This window comes from Oncorhynchus gorbuscha, linkage group LG23 (genome assembly GCF_021184085.1).
Source record: "Oncorhynchus gorbuscha isolate QuinsamMale2020 ecotype Even-year linkage group LG23, OgorEven_v1.0, whole genome shotgun sequence".
In the NCBI taxonomy this organism is placed as follows: domain Eukaryota; kingdom Metazoa; phylum Chordata; class Actinopteri; order Salmoniformes; family Salmonidae; genus Oncorhynchus; species Oncorhynchus gorbuscha.
Genome location: NC_060195.1, coordinates 49,047,969 through 49,071,669, shown reverse-complemented (window position 1 = coordinate 49,071,669; position 23,701 = coordinate 49,047,969). Strand labels below are relative to the sequence as shown.

Below are 23,701 nucleotides of genomic sequence, written 5' to 3'. Positions count from 1 at the left end.
TATGGTTACCAGATACAGTGAGGGTTAAAGGTAGTGTTTCATATAATATACTGGGGAGAGGACTACCATCCAAGGCAAACATGACCGTGGGCTCCCTAACTGTCTGAGAGGAATGTCATGTTCCCACGCCCAGGCTTCGTCCATAAAACAGCCCTCTGCCCCAGAGTCTATTAATGCACTGCAGGAAGCTGCCGATCCGGTCCAGCGTAGATGGACCGGTAAGGTAGTACATGTACTTGACGGAGAGGACCGTCTAGTAGCGCTTATCAGTCGCCCTCCGCTTACTGATGAGCTCTGGCCTTTAACTGGACATGAAATGACAAAATGACCAGCGGAACCGCAATAGAGACAGAGGCGGTTGGTGATTCTCCGTTCCCTCTCCTTAGTCGAGATGCGAATACCCCCAGCTGCATGGGCTCAACACCTGAGTCAGTGGGGAAAGACGGTAGTGTCGGAGAGAGGGAGACACAGTTAACGCGAGCTCTCTTCTATGAGCTCGGTGACGAAGATCTACCCGTCGTTCAATGCGAATAGCGAGTTCAATCAAAGAATCCACGCTGGATGGAACCTCCCGAGAGAGAATCTCATCCTTAACCTTAGCGTGGAGTCCCTCCAGAAAACGAGCGAGCAACGCCTGCTCGTTCCAGTTACTGGAGGCAGCAAGAGTGCGAAACTCTATAGAGTAATCCGTTATGGATCGATTACCTTGACATAGGGAAGACAGGGACCAGGAAGCTTCTTTCCCAAAAACTGAGCGATCAAAAACCCTTATCATCTCCTCTTTAAAGTTCAGATAATTGTTAGTACACTCAGCGCTTGCCTCCCAGATAGCTGTGCCCCACTGCCGAGCCCGACCAGTAAGGAGTGATATGACGTAGGCAATCCGAGCTCTCTCTCTTGAGTATGTGTTGGGTTGGAGAGAGAACACTATATCACACTGGGTGAGAAAGGAGCGGCACTCAGTGGGCTGCCCAGAATAACATGGTGGGTTATTAACCCTAGGTTCCGGAGGCTCGGAAGAACCGGAAGTAGCTGGTGACACGAGACGAAGACTCTGATACTGTCCTGAGAGGTCGGAGACTGCTCCCAGGAACAGCTGGGAGCAGGAACGGAGCGATAGAGAGAAGAGAGAGAGGGAGGAAGAGAGAAAGAGGGGAACGAACCTAAAAAGACCAGCAGGGGGAAAACGAACAGAGGGAAAAGCAAAATGACAAGACAAAATAAGACAAAACATGACATGTTTACTCCAGCATCTTCACAAGTTCCTTCACATTTATTTAACTACGCAAGTCAGTTAAGAACAAATTCTTATTTACAATGACGGCCTACCCCGGCCAAACCTGGACGATGGCAATACTGGTATCGTCCTGGCCCTAAAACCAGCCCTGCTTTAGGCTATCAAAGAACTGACAATGAATAATCATATCAATGGTTAGAATCAGTGAATGAATGGCCACAGCTACCATTATATGGTCTGACAAGCTGCATAACAAATTAGGCATAATTAGACAGAATAACTTTAAAGTCGTTCAAACAAGATAATGAGTCATTCAAATGACTTAGTATCTTGTTTGAACGACTTAATATCTAATTTGAATGACTTAAGTCATTCGAACGAGATACTAAGTTGTTCACATTTGCCTTGGGCTTATTATATATTTTTTGCCTTGGGCTTCAGGGCATTTTGAACAAAATGTGTAGAATAGCAGGAAATTTACTGCAAAATGTACACTTATCCTCATGGCAAAATGTGAACAATAGCACGAAATCAACTATAAAACAGCACAGGAGAGGGGGGAGCGGGGGGGGGCTCTGGAGGTAGGAACAGCACAGGAAGGAGGAGGGGGAGGGGGGTAGTGCAGTAGTCAGGATCACATTGGCCTTGAAACATATTGGCAGCATGGAAGTAGTAGCAAGATGAGGAGACTAAAAACATGCCTCATTGACTGCCAATAACTATCTTTCGAATAAAGTCAGCTATGCAGTATTGTTTGGGTAATTTTCTTCTTCTAAAAAGCTAATCAAACCACATACTATGAAAGTATCTACCAATTGGTATTTTTATTTTGTTCTACAGGGATCCGTTTATATTTAGGTCTTTAATGTAGAAATGTGAGGCTTCTATACTTGTTGTAAATCATTTTCACTTGTGAGTCATTGTGGCAATTGATCTCCTGAACACACAAATTAATGTAAGACAAAAAATAGTATTTTGAACACAATGTACTATTAGTACACAATGTTTAGTTTTAGTAAGTAGTACATATTTTGGACACAGCAAATGTTAAATTAAACAAGATATTTTTTTTGACATACTACTTTTCAGATATCTACAACATAACAGAATTCGAGCTGTGAGTCCTAACGCATTCAGAGGACTATACAATCTAACAAGACTGTAAGTTCATAATATTCATACATCGATGCGTGCACTTGACAGTGTTATGTTGGACTTTATAATGAAAAGGAAAAGGGGGATAAAAAATCAGTTGTAGAACTGAATACCTTCAACTGAAATGTGTCTTTCGCATTTAACCCAACCCCTCTGAATCAGGGAGGTGAGAGGGGCTGCCTTCACCGACATCCACGTCTTCGGCACCCGGGGAGCAGTGGGTTAACTGCCTTTCTCAGGGGCTGAACGACAGATTTTTACCTTGCATGTAGTTGATTTAAGTTTTCCTTATCATGTTATCATGTTGCTTATGTTTGAAATAAATGTTAAATAATTCAATGTAATTCAATGTGCATATTTAAAATCTGAATTTTCTGCTTCAGATATTTAAGCTATAACAAAATATCCATCCTGATGCCCGGGGTGTTCCAAGATCTACACAAGCTGGAGTGGTTGTAGGTTATCCTTACTGACACAGTCTGTATATCCTGTTTGCATATATAGACATACTGTTAACACAATGGGTAGAAAGACGACATTTTTAGACAGCCTTCAGAACTCTCGCACAAAGCTTGTATCGCTACAGTTTCCTTTTAAACCAACGTTCAACCAAATACTTCATTTAATAAGAGAGCTGAAAATAAACTCTACCCTTTGGTTGTAGGATCCTTGAAAACAACAGTATCCATCAGATATCCCCCATGACCTTTTCAGGCTTGCGTTCCTTGGTACTCCTGTGAGTTTAATTTCTACCTTTACCTTCTTGAGTTGGGCTTGTTTAGCTTTTTCCACCGAATAAGTTATTTCATACGTAGCAGTGGGAAGTAGTGGTGCTGAGGGTGCTGCACTGAAAAAATCTGAATAAAAAATAATACTATTATTTGTATTTATTTATTTTTAAGAAAAAAAGAATTCACAAAAGTATTGCACTGGACCTTTAATACTGCTGTAGTACTGCAGCACCCCCACCCCCAAACGACTTCCCACGTCTATGCTTTCATATGCACTTTATTGGAGTGCTATGGTATTATTAAAGGGCCAATGTGATATGCTAAAGTATTTTGGCAGTGAGTGTTGTTTTCTTTGAATGGCACACAAATCAGACCACTCTTGTTTTGTTTTTTTGTTCGCAGGGTTTTGTTGAACAACGCTCTGACAAAGCTGGATGACATCTGCCTGGAAATGCCACGACTAAACTGGCTGTACGTTTGGAAGTCAACAAATCAAAGAGCTTTGTTATCAACATGATGTTACTTTCAAAATATGTTTTTATGCGCTTGTGTGTCTCCAGGGACATGGAGGGAAATCAAATTGAAAGTGTTGGAAACGTAACATTCTGGTCGTGCAACATGATGACTGTGCTGTAAGTGTGACTTAATTCGTTTCGTTTTCCTCATTTTTTATTGTTGTGTCCTTGGCTTTCTCACTAGGCTATAACCATTACAATTCCAAATATCAACATCTATTTGTTTCCCTAAGGGATTCTAAATAGTGGACCCCAAAACAATAATCTGGTTAAATTGCTTTTAGAACCAACAGAGAAGATAATAAAGTGAGAAAATGTCCGTCTGTTTTATAATTCTTGTTTTGACAGCCTTTCCTTAACTTTTTCTAGTGTCCTACAGAAGAACAGAATCAGTCGCATACATGAACAGGCATTCTCATTTCTAAAGAAACTTGGGGAATTGTAAGTAGGGTTTTGTATGCCTCAAGACATGAAATTGCTTGACATTTTCCTCTGTCATATTTTGAGTCCCAGACACAGTGATATCTTCACCTATCCACTGACTTACAAAAAAAAGAATTCAGATAATACCATATAAATCAGTACAGACTGCACTATAAATATACAACATCTTCCCAGGCCAAGATGTTGATTATGATTTATATTTTATGAGTTTTGGTGAATCCAAACAATTATTCTGACATGCATTTACACTTGTTTCTGGATTTGCAGAACAGGTGGTCATGTAAACCTTCTGTTTCATCCACCATATAAGTACTGGATAAATGCCTCCGTACTGTACATTACCTTTGAAAAATGGACTCCATTATTTCAAAGGTAATGTACAGAATGGAGGTGTCTATCCTGCTTATACAACAGTTGACAAAGAAAACAGTACTGAAGCACACATTTACCGATAGAAATAACTTCTTTAAAAAATATATATATATTTTTAGAAACAAATTCATACTTTATCATTGCATCCACGACCGTGCGTGTGCTTGGCCGGTGAGCGCGTTCCTGTAAGACGTAGAGTCGCAAGCAAGCGCGAGGACGCGCTCTTTGAAAGGAGGGAGCAGTGTAACGACCCTGGGTTTATCTACGCGGAAATCGACCCTGCCGCACGAGCATGTTTTTGCGGCACAGTTGATAGCGCGCCGGACCTCGGGCTCGGAGGTCGATGGTTCGAGACCTGCTCCCTGCTGTTTCATTACAGTATGTTCATCACTCACCATTTTATGTCATCAGATGCTAAAAAAAACATGTCTAGCTAGCTACGTTTTGTCGTTGGACCTGCGTTTACAATGTATCCAATGTTGGTTTATAGCTTTCTGTAGCTTTGTAGCAAGTATGGTCTGCATGTGTCGCCTTATATTGCGTCATGATTGCATGATTTCCCGATATCTTTTCCAACTGTCCCGTTATCTGGTTTTAATGCTCATTCTAGAATGCCCTTCTGGCCAGTCATAAATGAGTAGTCAACAATGCTGTGGTATATTGGTTCTTGTAGTTTGTTTCCAGTAAATAGCTTTTGTCTCCACAGAGATCTGTCCAGCAACAGACTCGTGGCAATCCCTCCCGATCTCTTTGTTCATCTGGGAGATTTACTACAGCTGTGAGTTAGAGCCACACTCGGATCTATGCACAAACATTCTTTGAATATTTTATGTGTTTTTGTTGCTCTAACGTTGAAAGACATTGTTATACGGCTATGGTGCTATAGTTCTTGTTAAATATGATGTCTTATAATTTATGCTGTTACTGGAGCTCTGATGTCAATGCTTTTACATGTTTTTTAGGAACATCTCGTGTAACCCTATCGTGGATCTCCAAGTTGACCACTTTGATAACTTGCATAAATTGAAATCCTTGTAAGTAGCCATTGTTTGTTTTTACTGCTCACTTTGTGCATGCATGTTACACTTGAAAGGGAAAAGCATCAGTAGAGTAGTTTGTTTATCATTCATGAATCATTACTTGCACGTGTTAATGTTAGTAAGCTAGTTATTCACACGTTTATAAAACACTTTTAAAGTATGTAATAATAATTTGAGAGATCATTCATAGTGCCCGGACTGGATTTCTACTAAGCTAACATATGAAAATGTTTTAAGATTTTCTTACCAAGGATCCTATTGTTAATTTTAGGACCCCTATAGGTATAAAACACACACACACATATATATATATATATATATATATATATATATATATATATATATATATATATATACAAAAATATGTATTTGATGAAACAGTGAATTTGGCCTTACTGCTATTAGCCCATAAACAATCACAGTCGAAGTCGGAAGTTTACATACGCTTAGGTTGGAGTCATTACAACTCGTTTTTCAACCACTCCACAAATTTCTTGTTAACAAACTATAGTTTTGGTAAGTCGGTTAGGACATCTACTTTGTGCATGACACAAGTCATTTTTCCAACAATTGTTTACAGACAGATTATAATCACTGCATCACAATTCTAGTGGGTCAGAAGTTTACATACACTAAATTGACTGTGCCTTTAAACAGCTTGGAAAATTCCAGAAAATGATGTCATGGCTTTAGAAGCTTCTGACATCATTTGAGTCAATTGGAGGTGTACCTTTGGATGTATTTCAAGGCCTACCTTCAACCTCAGTGCCTCTTTGCTTGAAATCATGGGAAAATCAAAAGAAATCAGCCAAGGTCTCTGAAAACAAATTGTAGACCTCCACAAGTCTGGTTTATCCTTGGAAGCAATTTCCAAACGCCTGAAGGTACCATGTTCATATGCACAAACAATAGTAGGCAAGTATAAACACCATGGGACCACGCAGCTTTCATAACGCTCAGGAAGGAGACGCGTTCTGTCTCCTGGAGATAAACGTACTTTGGTGCGAAACGTGCAAATCAATCCCAGAACAACAGCAAAGGACCTTGTGAAGATGCTGGAGGAAACAGATACAAAAGTATCTATATCCACAGTAAAACGAGTCCTATATAACCTGAAAGGCCGCTCAGCATGAAAAAACCGCCATAAAAAAGCCAGACTATGGTTTGCAACTGCACATGGGGACAAATATCATACTTTTTGGAGAAATGTCCTCTGGTCTGATGAAACAAAAGTAGAACTGTTTGGCCATAATGACCATAGTTGTGTTTGCAGGAAAAGGGGGAGGCTTGCAAGCCAAAGAACACCATCCCAACAGTGAAGCACGGGGGTGGCAGCATCATGTTGTGGGGGTGCTTTGCTGCAGGAGGGACTGGTGCACTTTACAAAATAGATGGCATCATAAATATGGAAAATTATGTGGATATATTGAAGCAACATCTCAAGACATCAGTCAGAAAGTTAAAGCTTGGTCGCAAATGGGTCTTCCAAAAGGACAATGACCCAAGCATACTTCCAAAGTTGTGGCAAAATGGTTCAAGGACAACAAAGTCAAGGTATTGGAGTGGCCATCACAAAGCCCTGACCTCAATCCCATAGAACATTTGTTAGCAGGCTCAGTTACACCCCAGCTCTGTCAGGAGGATTGGGCCAAAATTCACCCAACTTACTGTGGGAAGCTTGTGAAAGGCTTCCCGAAACGTTTGACCCAAGTTCAAGAATATAAAAGCAATGCTACCAAATACTAATTGAGTGTATGTAAACTTCTGACCTACTGGGAATGTAATGAAAGAAATACAAGCTGAAATAAATAATTCTCTCTACTATTATTCTGACATTTAACATTCTTAAAATAAAGTTGTGATCCTAACTGACCTAAAACAAGGAATTGTTTACAAGGATTAAATGCCAGGAATTGTGAAAAACTGAGTTTAAATGTTTTTGGCTAAGGTGTTTGTAAACTTCCAACTTCAACTGTATATAGAAAAGTACGTAGACTTCTGCCCTGCTAGAGCTGCCCCGATCAACTGTAAGTGCTGTTATTGGGAAGTGGAAACATCTACGTCAACAACGGCTTAGCCGTGAAGTGGTAGGCAACACAAGCTCACAGAACCAGACTTTTAGTGCTGAAGCTCGGAAAATAAATCTGTCCTCGGTTGCAACGCTCTCTACCGAGAGTTCCAAACTGCATCTGGAAGCAACGTCAGCACAAGAACTGTTCTTTGGGAGCTTCATGAAGCCTAAGATCACCATGCGCAATGCTAAGCGGCGGCTGGAGTGGAGTAAAGCTCACCACCATTGGACTCTGGAGCAGTGGAAACGCGTTCTCTGGAGTGATGAATCACGCTTCACCATCTGGCAGTCCGATGGACGAATCTGGGTTTGGTGGATGCCAGGAGAATGCTATCATACCGAAAGCAGGCCTAATCGCCCAAAATCGTGGCTGAATGGAAGCAAGTCCCCACAGCAATGTTCCGACATCTAGTGGAAAGCCTTCCCAGAACAGTGGAGGCAGTTATAGCAGCGAAAGGGGGACCAACTCCATATTAATGCTAATGATTTTAGAATAAGATGTTTGACGAGCAATGTCCACATACCTTTGGTGATGTAGTGTGTTTTTATTCCTTACCTCTTAAGCAGTCAATGGACTGCTCTAAACCATGAAATGGCAATGCTCCTCAGTGGCCGACAACTATACTTAAAGCCAATCAGAGAGCAAGGTGACAGGAGTGACAACAAAAGGGAGAAAATATGTTGTGCAATCAAGCAAATAATATATATAATTATATGGGATTATGAAGATTGAATTAAATTGTTTCTTTGTCTGGCTAGTAACAACAAGGGTTTTCTATAACAATAGCAACATTATCACAGTTAGCTAGTTAGCTAACATTGGATACCTACAAATCAAAATACACAGGGACTAGCATTGCCAAACTAAACTTAAAAATACAATTCTACTAATGTTAGCACTTCACTCAGCATAGTCACACATCATACTATTACAACAGTGTGGCTGTTTTTGGAATAAAATGCTCAATATATTTTCTTAACTTTTACTGCAGTGGGCTAAATCAGGTTCACACAGTTGCTTGGTAGTTTAAAACAAATGTACTTTTAAACAAAAGTATGGTTATGGACTTAAATAAAGACAACTGTACCATGTCAGATATAGAGTTGAAATATTGTTACATTTTGAGTTTGCATCCCAATATATGTTGAGTAGAGTTAGTACATCTTCTCTATACATCCATTTCTGTGGCCCTTTCAGACTTAGGAGAAACCCATGATCTATTCCATGCAATTTCACATATAATCATAGCTTGCATCATGCCCAGACCAAAAGGCACGTGACCTTCCAATGTGCACCCTTTTATCATACAATACAATTATGTGGCTACATAACATGCAATGTGTTTATGTGTTATCCTATTGGAACAGAGTGCACTCACTGGCCCACACATGAGGAATTGCCTAATTCACACATATCAGGAAAGAAAACAAATAGCATTTTAAGTCATACATCAAAGCTTTCCCCCAAAAAAAGGTGTAAAAGACCAACATTTTGGGGGAAAGAGGGTCTCTGAAATTCAAATATTTTGTTTAGTTTGTTTTTCTGTGAGCTCCTAAGGGAAACAATGTTTGTCTTTTTTAGGAGCATAGAGGGAATCGAGATTGGGAACATACAGCGAAGGATGTTTGAACCACTCAAACAATTGACCCACATGTGAGTAGTTTGTTCATTTTGTTTTGTCAAATTCATTTGATGATCAAACCAGAAATTACACTTTGAACAAAATCCTTTGCACATTTTTACCTGGCAAAAAAATATTTTTATTTAAAAAGCATTTACACCTCTTAGTTCTTATCCCTTATCCCAACATTTACTTTAACTTTTGCTCTTCCTTTTATATTTCAAACCATTGCAGTTGGAAACTTTTCCACCACTATTGTAAAATATTCCTAGTCAATCTGGCCCCAGGTCCTTATCTGAAGCTTCAAGATGTTCACTCCCAACTGTGTGATCACTAGCTGTGCAATACATAATTGATCTGACTGTGAGTAAGGTCATCCCAAAACACTGTTGGTCCATGATGAGATGAATTTGAAACCAAATACTTGTCCTCTCACTATATGCTGCACAACTTTGTATCTCACTTCTATGCAACCTTTGGATGTGCATCCTATCCAGATAGGTGCCCTGAAACAATTCCTTACCCCTACACACTAGGGACTTGAGTAGATCTGAAAGGACATAATAGATGTAAGCAATATGGCAGAAATACCACCTAGCCTATCAGAGGTAGAGGTAGAGCTTACTCACATATTGCTTCAGATCATGAACTGCCTAGAGCAGTGGTCACCAACCGGTCGAATCCGATCGAGAGGTCGATCTCCAAGCCATTCCTCCTCGATCACCAAACATTTCTGTAAAAAACCCAATGATAAAGCCTTTGCGTTCATATTTTATTTATTCGTTTAGCAGTGTTGCCTGTAGGTGCACTTGATTCAGCAGCCCCCAGTGCCGGAAGTCCAAAAGTTTTCCGATTTTGATCGGTTTCATGTGTCTGAAGATGGAACTCTATCTATCCGGCAGGCCCAGAGAGCAAATCAAGTACACCTATAGGCAATGTTCCCTCTAAACTGCGCTCGTGGGAACTTCCTCCAGGACTGCTGCAGAGAATAAATGCAATTCTGAGCAGAGATGCAAGAGATTGAAATTCCATGAGTTTGCCCCATTAGTTTGCACTATATATCAACATTTTTTCCGTGAGTGAATCAACATCATATCAGGCCCTTTTCAATGCAACAAACCAAAACAAATTTAACTTTGCAAGACTGAGTCTGTGATTTTGGTATAGGCAGAGTAAGAGTGCAACAGAATTCTATTGGAGCGTGTCATACCGAAAGCTATGACCTGTTTAAAGGTCTTGCTCACATTGGCTACCTAGAGAGTTATCACACAGTCGTCCAGAACAGCTGGTACTCTCGTGCATGCTTCAGTGTTGCTTGCCTCGAAGCAAGCATACAAGGTATTTCAAATCAAAATCAAATCAAATGTATTTGTCACATACACATGGTTAGCAGATGTTAATGCGAGTGTAGCGAAATGCTTGTGCTTCTAGTTCCGACAATGCAGTAATAACCAACGAGTAATCTAACCTAACAATTCCAAAACTACTACCTTATACACACAAGTGTAAAGGGATAAAGAATATGTACATAAAGATATATGAATAAGTGATGGTAGGCTACCGTCACTGGGCAGCTCGCGTCTGGGTTTCCCTTTGCAGTCCATAATAGTTTTCGGAGCCGGTGTGGTAGGATTCAATTTTAATCCTGTAATGACGCTTTGCTTGTTTTATGGTTCGTCTGAGGGCATAGCAGGATTTCTTATAAATGTCTGGATTAGTGTCCCTCTCCTTGAAAGCGGCAGCTCTATCCTTTAGCTCAATGCAGATGTTGCCTGTAATCCATGGCTTCTGTTTGGGATATGTACGTGCGGTCATTGTGGGGACGACGTCGTCGATGCAATTATTGATGAAGCCGGTGACTGAGGTGGTATACTCCTCAATGCCATTGGATGAATCCCGGAATATATTCCAGTCTGTGCTAGCAAAACAGTCCTGTAGCGTAGTATCTGCGTCATCTGACCACTTGAGCGAGTCACTTGTACTCCCTGCATTAGTTTTTCCTTTTAAGCAGGAATCAGGAGGATGGAATGATGGTCAGATTTGCCAAATGGAATGTGAGGGAGAGCTTTGTATGTATCTGTGCGTGGAGAAAAGGTGGTCTAGAGATGTTTTTCCTCTGGTTGCACATATGACGAGCTGGTACAAATGAGGTAAAAAGGATTTAAGTTTGCCTGCATTAAAGTCCCCGGCCACTAGAAGCACAGCTTCTAGATGAGCATGTTCTTGTTTGCTTATGGCCTTATAGAGTTGGTTGAGTGCAGTCTTAGTGCCAGCATTGGTCTGTGGTGGTAAATAGACAGCTACGAATAATATAGATGAGAACTCTCTTGGTAGATAGTGTGGTCTACAGATTCTCATAAGGTACTCTACCTCTGGCGAGCAATACCTCGAGACTTCTTTAATTTTAGACATCACTCACCAGCTGTTATTGACAAAATAGACACATACCCCCAACCCTCGTCTTACCAGACATAGCTTCTCTGTTCTGCCGGTGCACGGAAAATCCCTCCAGCTCTATATTATCCGTGTCGTCGTTCAGCCATGACTCGGTGAAACATAAGATATTACAGTTTTTAATATCCCATTTTCTCTGTATTTTCTTCATAAGAGAGGGTAGCAGCAACATTACGTTAAAAAATAGTTGCAAAAAAACTAACAAAATAGCAGTTGGTTAGGAGGATGTAAAACGTCCCCCATCCTCTCCGGCGCCATTTTCAAGCTCTTTGAAAAACCAGTCCAGTAAAAAGCTTAGCCTATGTCTTAATTAAAGGGGCAGTGTTGTATTTTGAGACAGGCTTGAATATGTAACTAAGCCAATAGGAAAGGGGTATCCTACATTGTCTAAATCTGTATGGCGATAATAATTTATTTTATTTTGTAAAGTGGTTTCTTGCATCATACAATACAATTTACAGTCACCTATTTGACCCATGATTTTACAGAAAATCATTAATTCATGTCAACCCCTTCATAATGTAGAAACTTTAGTCACAATGTAGGCCTGCATTGAACACCACATATACAGTAGGCTATTGTAGGCCCTAGAAATCAAAAGCTATTCCCATGTGAAAATGTTATGGGATTTGCTCCATTGGTTTTGTTGGTAGACCTACATTATGCACAAATAGCTTCCTGAGTGGCGCAGCGGTCTAAGGCACTGTATCTCAGTGCTTGAGGCGTCACCACCACTGCACTGGTTCGAATCCAGGCTGTATCACAACCGTCCATGATTGGGAGTCCCATAGGGCGGTGCACAATTAGCTCAGTGTCGTCCGAGTTTGGCCTGTGTAGGCCGTCATTGTAAATAAGAATTTGTTCTTAACTGATTTGCCTAGTTAAATAAAAAGATAATAATTGGCTACTGTCTAAAACTGTAAAGACGTTGCACAAAAAATGTTCAAGTTCCCACTTACAAGACCTACAATTTGCTCAGTGCCCCCCAAAATTTAAGGGAACATTGCCTATAGCCCTACCGCTGACCAATAGTTCAGATCACAGTGTCTGCACAGTTTCCTTGCGCCACAGTCTGTAAAAAGAAGCCTCAAGCGCACAGCAGTTTATAATGTGATATTTCCTTTTTTCAATTTTTTATTTATTTTTTAAACATGACTAGAGAGAGGCTCAATGAATACAGCATAAGAGCTGCTGTTTATATGAGTAAGTTCATGTTTAAGTTGTTATTCAGAACTGTCAACCATCTTATAAGCCATAAAATGTTTGTTACCAGCACTGCAGCTGTAATGAATGAGTAGCCTTTAGCAAACTATTTCGATAAACTTACGTTATTATTTGCGTCTTGTGTCTTTTTTAATATCGAGGAAGATATCACTTTTTCTGGTCATGGAGTAACACCATGAATTGATGTATGAGGCAGAAATAAGGCAGTGCAGTGCGACTTAACTTAGTCTTCCAGCTGATGGTGTGTGTCCCCTTTTCACAGTGCAGGGATGGTGAGTTGGGTGAGCAGGATCCTCACTGCTGCTCCCTGCCCTCAGACTGACCATCAGATGCAGGCCATCAGGCCAGTAAAAAAAATATATATATATTACACTCCCTCAGCTGTGCCTCACAAGTAATTCAACACATTATATATTACCAGTGTGATCAAATAGGCTACCTACAATTTTTAAATATAATTTCAAAATGGTCTGAGAACAACATTGGCAGGGCAATTCAAGCTGAGCCAATATGCAGTGCTAATGTATGGGGCCTATAACCTACTGGACAAACCTCAGTGTGAGAGAACTGTTTCGAAATGGTTAATGATGAATATGCTTACGTTTTCTTAACAGTAGATCTCGGCTTGCATTTTGACTCAAAATGAACTGGACTCAGAAAAGGTTGGTGACCACTGGCCTAGAGGCTAGGGATGGTATCTGGAGTCTCCTGCTTTCATCCTGGTAATTGATTTCCCTCCTCTTTGTGTTTAGTTACTTTAAGAAGTTCCAGTACTGCGGCTACGCCCCTCACGTGCGCAGCTGCAAGCCCAACACGGACGGCATCTCGTCCTTCGAAGACCTCCTGGCCAACATCGTCCTGAGGGTTTTCGTCTGGGTGGTGTCGGCCACCACGTGCTTCGGCAACATCTTCGTCATCTGCATGCGCTCCTACATCCGATCGGAGAACAAGCTCCATGCCATGTGTATCATCTCCCTATGTTGTAAGAGACACCTTTCATATCAATTCAACTCAGGTCCCGATTCAATTGATTTAGGGCTGGCCCCAAATATTTGACTGGTCGACTGTTTGGTCGATAGGCTGTTGGTCGACCGAATGTTTTTTTTTGTCAAGCAGTAGCAAATAAATACATAAACAAATATAGTAGCAGTCAAAAGATTGGATACACTTACTCGTTCCATGGTTTTTCTTTATTTTCGATTATATTCTACATTGTAGAATAATAGTTTAGACATCAAAACTAAGAAATAACACATGGAATCATGTAGTAACAAAAAAAGTGTTTAAAAAAATTAAAATATATTTTATACGACAGCTTTGCACACTTTTGACATTCTCTCAACCAGCTTCATGAGGTAGTCACCTGGAATGCATTTTAGTTAACAGGTGTGCCTTGTTAAAAGTTAATTTTCTGCAAAAGAAACCACTACTAAAGGACACAAATTAAAAAGAAGAGACTTTCTTGGCCAAAGAAACACGAGAAATGGACATTGGACCGGTGAAAATCTGTTCATTGGTCTGATGAGTCCAAATTTGAGATTTTTGGGTTCCAACCTCCTTGTCTTTGTGAGACGCAGAGTAGGTGAACGGATGATCTCTGCATGTGTGATCCCACCGTGAAGCATGGAGGAGGAGGTATGATGGTGCTCTGCTGGTGACACTGTCAGTGATTTATTTAGAATTCAAGGGACACTTAACCAGCATGGCTACCACAGCATTCTGCAGCGATACGCCATCCCATCTGGTTTAAGTTTAGTGGGAATTTAATTTGTTTTTCAACAGCACAATGACCCAAAACCCACCTCCAGGCTGTGTAAGGGCTATTTGACCAAGGAGAGTGATAGAGTGCTGCATCAGATGACCTGGCATCCACAATCACCTGACCTTAACCCAATTGAGATAGTTTGGGATGAGTTGGACTGCAGAGTGAAGAAAAAGCAGCCAATAAGTGTTCAGCATGTGTGGGAACTCCTTCGAGACTGTTGGAAAAGCATTTCTCATGAAGCTGGATGAGAAAATGCCAAGAGTGTGCAAAGCTGTCACCAAAGGCAAAGAGTGGCTACTTTGACTCTCAAATATAAAATATATTTTGATTTGTTTAAAAAAAATTGGCTACTATATGATTCCATATGTATTATTTCATAGTTGTGATGTCTTCACTATTATTCTACAATGTAGAAAACAGTAAAAATAAAGAAAAACTGTAATGAGTAGTTGTGCTCAAACTTTTCACTGGTACTACAGTATATATATAATTTATTGTTTAGTAAAGGGTCTGAATGCTTATGTAAATGTTATATTTCCATTTTTTTAATACATTTGAAAACATTTCTAAAAACTTTGTCATGGGTTTTGTCATTATGGGGTATTGTGTGTCGATTGATGATTAAAATAAATATTTAATCAATTGTATAATAAGCCTGTAATATAACAAAAGGGGAAAAAGTCAAGGGGTCTGAACACTTTCCAAATGCAATGAAGGTCGTGTCTTTATAGGGAAAAAATACAAGTTTAAAACTGTCGACCAATTGATGGGTCGAAAGTACAGACAACTTTCGGTATACCAAACATTTTTTTTAGTCGGGGACAGCCCTTATTGACTTCAAATAATGAAAAACCACACTGAAGCTTCAACGCATTATTGTAAGGGAACGTGAGAATGTGTCAATATCCAGTGGCAATGTCTGTGAGAGGGACAATGTTCTGGGTGTGTTGATTAAGACGTGGTGAACAACTCAAGAGTGAACATTCTTAGTGAACCCTCACTGCAGGTTTCTTTTCAGCAAACAAATGAATTGCGGTCTTTAGCTTTTGAACTGTCGACATTCACAGTGGCCAACACCAAACCATTGATACATAGTATATTTATCTCTTACTACCGTGGGAGTCGGAGAGAGAGCTACATTATCTGGCTACATAACATGTCTTTGTGCCTTTGCTACAAGCCAGGCCCACCTTTCTGCTCTGTTAAACTAGCTATGTCAGATACGGTGATGCAGGGAATGAGAGAGACATGTTAATGGCTTACTTCCTTGGAAGTCAGCAGGATAGCGATATTACTCAAATTTTCCCTGTATCTGTACCCTGCAATGTAAGACACACCTTTCTGTTCAATTTAACTAAGCTTTGATATATAGTATGCAAGGCTTGAGGTAATATTAAAGCTGATCTGCCCACCCCAAAAAATAAAAAAGCCTTGAGGTATAGAGTATAATAATAATAATAATAATATATGCCATTTAGCAGACGCTTTTATCCAAAGCGACTTACAGTCATGTGTGCATACATTCTACGTATGGGTGGTCCCGGGGATCGAACCCACTACCCTGGCGTTACAAGCGCCATGCTCTACCAACTGAACTACAGAAGGACATCAAGAGCTTGGGACTATAAGGATCTATCTGCAAAATTATGAATTGGCTTTAAAGTTCCGAACCCTCATTGGTTTGAATGATGTCAGCAATTTTTATCCTGAATTCTTTTGAACTTAACAACATTAATTGGAGTATTAAGAGTATTATATAGGTAGAGAACATTGAACGGAACAAGGCTGTCAATAATTCAACTTTGGGAAAAATGCAGGTAGAACCCTATAGTCTCAAGCTCTTGAGGTGTTTCGGACTTAGCCTTGTGATGATCAGAATGTGTTTGGCATACCCCTCACCATCCTTTACACTTTAATGTTGGCATGTTTCAGATAAAATGCTTTTTTGATTTGCACATTTGGTACCTTTCTACATCAAAGGAAGTACAAGGACACGGTCTAGAGCTATACTATAGAATGAGTCACTGAGTCATGTAAGAGACAGAGAGCCTCGTGCCATACAGAGGAAATGTGAGCAGTAAATACTGTATGTGGTCTGTTTTGGCATCACCATGACTGCAGTCAAACACCAGCCAGATGAATTTGTGTTCTACCGAAATGTCATATGTATTCAATTTACGTGACATTTCTGTTTGATTTCCCTGTGCAAATATATCATCTCTAAGTTGATTGAAGGCTTACTGAAAAAGGGGACATCTCAGCAGAGTCAAACATACTTCAAAGTTTGGCTAAAGCTTACTTGCAAATATGGAGGTTTAAGATAAAGTTAATATATTACCAGAAAAGTTTGTCATTGCTGCTCATAACATCAGTTATATTCAGTGCTTCATTTGTAACTCGGGGAACAAAAAGTGAGAGTGAGAGGGGGGTGACAGGAACGCATGAGAAAAAAGTGGCATAGAGCAGTAGAAGAGTAGAGGCTCTTACAGAAGTTGCACACAAGAGGAATATTTTTAGTATCCTAGGGTCCAGGAAAAATTGGGCCTTTTATAAACACCTTTCATGCAATTCCACATCATTTTACATAACTGGGGACTTTGGCAAAACCTTTTTTAATACCGCACAAATGATCGAAATGGCAGGTTACTTTGACACTGACAAACTGAGAATATGAGATCAATAAAAACGACCTTGTCTTGAATCCATCATTAGCCCAGTCCTAGGTGTGTGGAGACAAATATTGTAGGCTACAATATGAGGAAATTATGCTCCTAAAAAACCCAATGATGCGCAGCTCACTCGCTGGTGATGGCTGATGCGCTTGTGCCAAAATCCTTTCGCGCTCTTGTTTTTAGTGAAACAATAAATCGAATTTGATCAAATACTGTATTTTGGTAGCCTACAGCAGGAGCCATTTGCTATCCAACTTGTGATTTCCAATTAAAATTTTTCACTGACATATTTGCCACGTATTCTCGACTGTAAGCTATTCATTGTTATTTTTGCTACAATCCACAGCTAAGCTACTTTAAAAAATAAGCTATTGATCCTCTGTGGCTAAATTATAGGCATTCTCATGGTGAAGTAGACAATTCTGAATTATTAAATTTATTTCTGAAGACAGCATAACTTTGGAAAATGTATTTAAATCTATCAGTGGTGCTGCAGTTCCTTCAGAATCCTTTGCGCAATTCTGTAAGGAAATACATTATATAGTGCAACGCTGGAGAGATGAGATGTAGGTTCATGTCTATCAGAGCAGATAGATCATATGAAGTGAATCTCATTCTAGTTATGTAAGAGATACTGGTGCGCTTCTCAAGGTCACAATGTTGCTCAAACCCTAAACCCGGGCCGGCCCAACCCGAATCAACTCTTAGAATATTAGGCCTGGGCTGAAAATCTACTTTTCACATTGTTTTTTTGTGTGAGGCAGGATAATTAATGAAGAGGCAACTCTAATGAACTTTGCTTCTGAAGCTAAACAGGGTTGGTCCTGGTCAGTTCCTGGATGGGAGACCAGATGCTGCTGGAAGTGGTGTTGGAGGGCCAGTAGGAGGAACTCTTTCCTCCAGTCTAAAACAATATCCCAATGTCCCAGGGCACTGCCCTGTGTATGGTGCCGTCTTTCGGATGGGACGTTAAACGGGTGTCCTGACTCTCTGAGGTCATTAAAGATCCCATGGCACTTATCGTAAGAGTAGGGGTGTTAACCCCGGTGTCCTGGCTAAATTCCCAATCTGGCCCTCAAACCATTACGGTCACCTAATAATCCCCAGTTTACAATTGGCTCATTCATCCCCCTCCTCTCCCCTGTAACTATTACCCAGGTCGTTGCTGCAAATGAGAACGTGTTCTCAGTCAACTTACCTGGTAAAATAACGGATAAATAAAAAAATATAGCTTTTGTTAGAATTTTTACATTGCAAACAGTGAAAATTATTTTTCATGGCACGAGAGGTACCGGATCTGGTCAAATAGGTTCCGGAACAAAACAGTCCAAAATGGAGAGGTGCCAGATCCTGTTCTGGCAGGATGCGGCTCGAAATTAAGCACTGGCTATAGTACAAGGTGTGTACATGACAATATTATTAACCCTGAATGGATTGTTGACTCTGAAATCAATTTGTCCTTCAAATTTACACCTCAGAAGTGTCGAAGTTGAGCTGTACTTACATTCCACTTGTAGATGCTCTGAAGGCCTACTACTGAGACTAAAAGCTTGGCCCATTACATTACTGAAGTTTGCATTGCTCCAAATATGCAGTTTCTCTTTTCTGCATTTTATGACTCTCAAATGAATGTAGAATTAATTGACTATGGAGTACAGCGGAGTCAATCACCACCTTCCGGAGACACCTGAAACCCCACCTCTTTAAGGAATACCTAGGATAGGATAAAGTAATCCTTCTCACCCCCCCCCTTAAAAGATTTAGTTGCACTATTGTAAAGTGGCTGTTCCACTGGATGTCATAAGGTGAATGCACCAATTTGTAAGTCGCTCTGGATAAGAGCGTCTGCTAAATGACTTAAATGTAAATGTAATGTAAAATGGAGTAAGTCCATGTAACCAAGGAGTTAGATTGAAAATAAATTAGTGTTAACCGATGTATGACGTTTCACTGTAAAAAGTTGAGCAGATAGTATTGATGCACATACCGAGTTCAATTTGGTAATAGTAATTACTCTAACAACTCAATTCCACCACCCAGGTGCCGACGGACTGATGGGCGTTTACCTCTTCATGATTGGTGCCTACGACCTCAAGTTCCGCGGTGAGTACAACCGCCACGCCCAGGCCTGGATGGACAGCGTCCAGTGTCAGGTGATCGGCTCCCTCGCCATGCTCTCCACCGAGGTCTCTGTCCTCCTTCTCACCTACCTCACCCTGGAGAAGTACATCTGTATCGTCTACCCCTTCCGGTATTTAACCCCCGGCTGCCGGCGTACTGTCTCGATCCTTCTGAGCATCTGGTTTATTGGCTTCATCATCGCCTTCCTCCCCCTGGTATTCAAAGGATTGTTCAGGAACTTCTATGGTACCAACGGCGTGTGCTTTCCGTTACACTCAGAGCAGCCTGAGACAACGGGGGCGCAGGTGTACTCCATCGTCATCTTCCTGGGTGGGTGTCTTATCTAATTCAAGGTCAAATGAGTCTATTTCCAATGTCAATCTGAAATGACAATTGTTCCAATGGCTCTCTGCTGCTTTTATTAGATGTAGCCTACTTTTCTTTTTATAGATGTAGCCTACATTTTATTAGACATTTTATGCCCGTAGCCGGAGGGTTGCTGCCTGGTTCAACTCCCAAGCCTGGCGACTGAACTGACAACAAGAAGGCTGCTGTTGTCAGAATCCGAACTACCGTATAAACTGATTGTATGAAACATTAGGAACACCTTCCAAATATTGAGTTGCACTGCCTTTTGCCCTCAGAACAGCCTCAATTTGTCGGAGTATGGACTACAAGGTGTCAGAAGCATTGGTGGTCCTCAATGCGTCCTCAATGCGTCCCACAGTTGTGTCAAGTTGGCTTGTCCTTTGGGTGGTAGACAATTCTTGAAAACACACAGGAAACTGTTGAGCGTGAAAAACCCAGCAACTTTGTTGTTCTTCACACACTCAAACCCATGAGCCTGGCACCTTACTACCCCAAGGAAGCTGGTGGGAGGAGCTATAGAGGACTGGCTCATTCCAATGGCTGGAATGAAATCAATGGAACTGAGTCAAACGTGGTTTCCATACGTTTGATACTGTTCCATTAATTCCATTCCAGCCATTACAATGAGCCTGTCCTCCTATAGCTCCTCCCATCAGCCTTCTCTGCTACTACTATACCCCGTTCAAAGGCACTTCAATCTTTTGTCTTGCCCATTCACCCTCTGAATAGCACACACACACAATCCATGTCTCAATTGTCTCAAGGCTTAAAAATATTTTTTTAACCTGTACCTCCCCTTTCTTATACTCGGATTGAAGTGGATTTAACAGGTGACATAAATAAGGGATCATAGCTTTCACCTGGATTCACCTGATCAGTCTGTCATGAAGGAGCAGGTGTTCCTAATGTTTTGTACACTCAGTGTATACTTCCATTGTGCCTTTGAGCAATTTGCCTCAGGGTTACTACACTGTAGGTGGCAGTGTTCCACTATCAGCCTTTCAATGAGGGGTTGGTGGAGAAGACAATTTTCCATTATCGAAAATGTTTCATTTATCTATCTTGTTATCTGTTACAAAGGAAGTACCACAAATGCATTGCTTTTGTCTCATTAAAGTAGCCACACTGGCTTTTATCCCATGTGTGTAAAACTGCAGTAATTATTTGAATTGTGTTATAAAAGCAATTTCATGTTTTACTCTGTATAATAATGGACCTACCATTATCTACAATTGAATAAATTCCAAGGAGCTGATTCATTTATTTTCCTCAACAGGCCTGAACCTGGTTGCATTCCTTATAATCGTACTGTCCTACGGGAGTATGTTCTACAACATCCAGAGGACAGGGACACAGACGACAAAATATAGTAACCACATCAAAAAGGAGGTGACCATAGCCAAGAGGTTCTTTTCCATCGTCATCACCGACTCTCTTTGCTGGATACCCATATTTGTCCTCAAGATTCTATCACTGTTGCAGGTGGAAATTCCAGGTAGGAGTTTCGGTACTGTCATAATCTGACAATTTTTATAATTTCATACATTGTATTTGGAAACCCAGACAGTAGCCTATAAAATGTATGTAAGCTACTATGCAGTGCCATCTTAAATCAACATATAATAATTTAAATTTGTCTCTTTTACAGATGTTATATTTGCATCATTCAGATTAGTTCCATAATAAATCCTATTTTCTGGTTGTAAATTGAATAGCAAACTTCCAGGCGGATGGGTGTTTGCGTGTTTACAAATGGACTGGCATCACAGAACATCCTCCATCCATCATCTTCTCTTTCAGCCCACCAACCCACCTCACCCCTACTTTCTATGTATGTACTGTATACAGGAATGGAACTTTTGAGCACTAGCCCGGTTGGCTAGTAGAATATGATTTCAACAAGCCTGGGTAACATTAGGGTACACATTTGTTGCCGTGCAATATTTGAGAAGACACCATTTCACTGGCCTGACGGGCTAGTTCTAGCTTAATTTCCATCCCTGCCTGTATGTTATGCATATTGTCTACAGGGAGAATGGGATTACAAAAAACACATTTGCGTTGCTCATGTAGTAAATGGACAATAATGGAATCTTCTTCCCGAATAGGAACCATCAGCTCCTGGGTGGTGATCTTCATTCTGCCCATAAACAGCGCCCTCAACCCCATCCTGTACACCCTGACCACACGGCCATTCAAAGAGACCATCCTCCAGGTGTGGGCCAACTACAGGCAGAGGAGACCTCTGATGAGCAACCACACAGCCCACCAACCCTCATTCACATTGCAGGAGATGTGGCCTCTCCAAGAAAACAGCCAGACCCTGACTTCGCCTGGCGACTACCTGGCGAATCCCTCAAAAATATCCTGCACGTCTCAGCTACTGCCCGTGGAAAGAACAAACGGTGTATAATGCCCTTCGGTTTCAACAATTCATGTGGGTTCATGTGAATGGTACGTTTACAGCATGTTGACGGTTGTAGAGTCAATTAACATTTTGCACTGTGATTTGTACAGACAACGGATCTCATTGTACATGTTGGACTATGTGCAATTCTACTCTGCTGATGCTTAGACTTTGGCTTTGTGAATGCCTTTGGTTTGATGTGATTATTAACATACTTATTCCTAAAAAAAAAAATCACACCCATCAGCATTCATTTCTGTATAGTAGATTGCTCCTGATGTACTGGAGCCTACAGACTGTGTACAGTATTGTATAGAATAAAGCAATCACTGTCATTCTCTGTTCTAGACTGGGATTTGTCATGTACAGTTCCAGTCAAAAGTTTGAACACCTACTCGTTCAAGGGTTTTTCTTTATTCTTACAATTTTCTACATTGTGAAATAATAGTGAAGACATCAAAACTATGAAATAACACATATGGTATCATGTAGTAACAAAAAAAGTGTTATATCAAAATATATTTTAGATTCTTCAAAGTAGCCACCCTTTGCCTTGATGACAGCTTTTGCACACTCTGGCTTCCACACATGTACATGTAACGTCTTTCGTCTGTTGTTTGAAGAGAGTCAGACCGAAATGCAGCGTGTAGGTTACTCATGACTTAATGAAGATAATGCGGTACATGAAATAACTGAAGAAGAAAACAACAAACGAGTGAAACTAATTACAGCCTATCTGGTGACTAACACAGAGACAGGTACAATCACCCACGAAATACAACGCGCACTCAGGCTACCTAAATACGGTTCCCAATCCGAGACAACGAGAATCAGCTGACTCCAATTAGGAATCGCCTCAGGCAGCCAAGCCTAACTAGACACCCCTAATAATACACACTCCCAATTAATACAAACCCCAATACGAAATACAACATATAAACCCATGTCACACCCTGGCCTACCCAAACATATAACAAAAACACAAGATACAATGACCAAGGTGTGACACTACAAGCCCTTTTAAAATGTGTAATAAATCCATGTAATATAGCCTACACCTTCACAAAAGGTATGTATTTTAGACAGGTCTAATGAAACATGAAATGAAGAAAATCTAGTCTTTTCCAGAAGAAAATAATATCATACTCTGAGTCGTCCTAATGTGGCTATGCCAAATGGCTGTGGGCTACACTAGTTGATTTAACAGACAATAGTATGAAGAATACAATAGAACAACGCTGAATAAAATATAAATATTTTCTCCAAACGATTTGAGGGAGTGAGCACATACGGCTATTCTGTGTTGAGTGGTCAACAAAGAAATAACTACTCCTATATGCTTAATTTAGAGTTATTAATGTAACTTTAGTTGTTCTACAAACGTTCGGCTATATGTTTGGATTTTTAATACATTGTAAGGCCGCATGATGAAAGTCACTTGAAAGGCACGAGCTCTGCTTTGTTTTTACGAAGGCTGTACACAAGCCAATGGTCTCTCATTC

General features: G+C 40.5%; 1 protein-coding gene across 1 annotated transcript in view; it reads left to right on the top strand.

The window, feature by feature from the left end:
- Window positions 1-22,520, top strand: part of LOC124010684 (relaxin receptor 1-like) — a 106,699-nt gene extending 84,179 nt beyond the window's left edge. The window contains exons 5-17 of the mRNA XM_046323343.1: window positions 2,327-2,398; window positions 2,776-2,847; window positions 3,057-3,128; window positions 3,526-3,594; window positions 3,684-3,755; window positions 4,008-4,079; window positions 5,161-5,232; window positions 5,417-5,488; window positions 9,148-9,219; window positions 13,618-13,847; window positions 19,343-19,753; window positions 21,069-21,287; window positions 21,901-22,520. Coding sequence (XP_046179299.1) covers window positions 2,327-2,398; window positions 2,776-2,847; window positions 3,057-3,128; window positions 3,526-3,594; window positions 3,684-3,755; window positions 4,008-4,079; window positions 5,161-5,232; window positions 5,417-5,488; window positions 9,148-9,219; window positions 13,618-13,847; window positions 19,343-19,753; window positions 21,069-21,287; window positions 21,901-22,205 — 1,810 coding nt within the window. The 3' untranslated portion in view covers window positions 22,206-22,520. The remainder of the gene's footprint in view (window positions 1-2,326; window positions 2,399-2,775; window positions 2,848-3,056; window positions 3,129-3,525; window positions 3,595-3,683; window positions 3,756-4,007; window positions 4,080-5,160; window positions 5,233-5,416; window positions 5,489-9,147; window positions 9,220-13,617; window positions 13,848-19,342; window positions 19,754-21,068; window positions 21,288-21,900) is intronic.
- The last annotated feature ends 1,181 nt before the right edge of the window (window positions 22,521-23,701 follow it).